The sequence below is a fragment of the Notothenia coriiceps genome, unplaced genomic scaffold (genome assembly GCF_000735185.1).
Source record: "Notothenia coriiceps isolate Sejong01 unplaced genomic scaffold, NC01 NC01_scaffold00038041, whole genome shotgun sequence".
Taxonomy (NCBI): Eukaryota; Metazoa; Chordata; class Actinopteri; order Perciformes; family Nototheniidae; genus Notothenia; species Notothenia coriiceps.
In genome coordinates this window covers 1-2,295 of record NW_011370742.1, presented here as the reverse complement: position 1 = coordinate 2,295, position 2,295 = coordinate 1, and the positions used below count along the sequence as shown (strand labels likewise).

Here is a 2,295-nt window from a genome sequence, read left to right as displayed (position 1 = left end):
AGACCTTTGTATGAGGTATCTTTATTACTTAACAGGTCTACAGCCATGATACATAGATCCGTCCTAGATGCGGACTTGCATACACACAGTATCACTCCGCAGCCGCACCCCATCAGTAACGTCCTGATGGTATATGTGCGCGGCACTATTACTACAGACGGTCAACTTGAAAAATCACTCGCAAATTGTTAACGATGCCGAGCCGCTTTAAAGTACACAAGTAGTACGAGGAACTTAGCGACGCACATAAAGAGGCGACGTGGGGTCTGCGGCTGAAAAGAGAAACCTGAAAGTGAGACATATGAGTTAAATCACTCAGTGAGGTGTTCTGTCAGAGAGAGGTGTTTAGCTTACAGCAGCCTGTGACGGCCAATAATAATTTAAATGTCTTCCTTACTGTAAGCAGTTATGAAATACCTGTTTGTGAAAGGTTATTTGTTTTCTTTATTGTTCACCACTGCTTTCTGCTCACTGGTGAGTTAGCCTCTGAGTGTTAAGCACATCAGGCTGGCAGCTGTATGAGCATTGCTCTATGGTAGCTGTTATTTGCACATTGTTAATCATGAGCAATGCATCCTTACATTGTTTAACTGTGAGGTGTTATACAATTGTACTCTGGAGAGCTTTTAAAGGTAAAAAAATAAACGGCATGATGGGATGTGCAGTACCAAATATGTAAAGCACTTTTTTGTTAATGTATGATTTGCTGCATATAAGGAATACAACTAAAATCCTCCGTCGTACCATATTGAAGTATCATTATTTTTGCATCGTGTTGAATCGCATCGTATCGCCCCGAATCGCATAATGTTGAATCAAATCGTATCGAACTGTATCGCAACAGGGGTGAATCGTATCGTATCGCATCGCCTGGTGTTTCAAATGTATCGTTAATGTATCGTATCGTGGCAACGTATCGAGATGCGCATCGCATCGGCCTCAGTGATGGAGATGCACATCCCTACTATGTACATACTGTATGTTTTGAACATTCAACCATTTGTTTTAATTTGCCTGGGAGATGTGACTGTCATTATCAATATGACGCCTCTACATTGCTTATGTGCATATGCATCACTTCACAATTGTACCTCTGTCTCTGTGTTTCTAACAGCTCTCCTTCAGAGTGTCAAAGGGAAGAATTCATCTGCGTCCAGAGGAGAATCCCGCCAACAGACTCTGGTATAAATAACAGTTCTAAACATAGTTTGAGGGGATTTTATAGAAATAAAACACCGCTCAGACAGATATTACATGTTGCTGTGGCTCTTGGATCTTGTTGGAGTGTTGGTACCGGGGGATCTGTCAGGAGCTGGAGCCCTCGGTGCAGTTTATTGCCCTGATGAACATTATCCTGATAATTGCTGATGTGTGGAGAGTGCTGACAGGGAAAAATGAATGATGCAAATTTCAGTTTTGCTAGGCTCCATATTAATATGGATTATGTATTGTGTGAAAGTTGATGATAGGAAAATGAGATTAGGATAAATGTTTAACCAGAACAACATGTGTCTGCTTCAGTGTTGTGTGGAGCAGATTATGTGACAGGCTCCAATCTGCCCAGCCACTCAGATGTTCAGCTGTCCTGCTTCACTGGACACAGAATACAGGTGTGTGTTCCTTCAGTGTATTGCTTTGTGTGAATCTACACTCACATGTCTTGACAACTTGTGATGTTTCTTGTTGTCTTATTTGTTTGTGTGCAGGGTCCAGTATTTCTCCTGGAGGACGGTAAATCAGCCATCTCTCTTAATGATGCACTAATGTGGGCAAAGGCAAACCCTTTCTCCCCTCTCGGAACAGGACTCCGCATAAACCCCTTTTAACACACACACACACACACACACACACACACACACACACACACACACACACACACACACACACACACACACACACACACACACACACACACACACACACACACACACACACACACACACTTTACCTCGCACTATGACCCTGACAGACATGGCCAGACAGAAGAGCAGTTTGAGCAGCTCGGCGAGTAGATTGACCGACGCAGGGAGGAAGTCATACTTGTTCTCTGAAAATGTAACAAAGAAAAAAGAGAGAGTCAACAAGAAGTCGGAAAACATTAAAAAAAAAACATTTTATAATATTTTCTTCGAATCAATCCTCATGACCTTTCAAATTCATCTGTATATTCTGCACAGCTCTTACACTTTAAATGCTCTAATTGTGCAATTTTTATTTTTCAGAGTAATAATTAGTCATTATTTATGTTTTCCCTCTTGGCTTCCTTTACAGACTTAAATGTTGCTTTTCAACTTC

General features: G+C 41.5%; 1 protein-coding gene across 1 annotated transcript; it reads left to right on the top strand.

Moving 5' to 3' along the window:
* Window positions 1-1,114: 1,114 nt before the first annotated feature.
* LOC104967957 (WD repeat-containing protein 17-like) lies at window positions 1,115-1,869 on the top strand (the record flags this gene model as incomplete). Its single annotated transcript, XM_010797500.1, has 3 exons — window positions 1,115-1,182; window positions 1,522-1,610; window positions 1,707-1,869. Coding segments are annotated over 3 exons (277 nt in total), but the record flags the coding sequence as incomplete, so codon positions are not given.
* Between the last annotated feature and the right edge of the window lie 426 nt (window positions 1,870-2,295).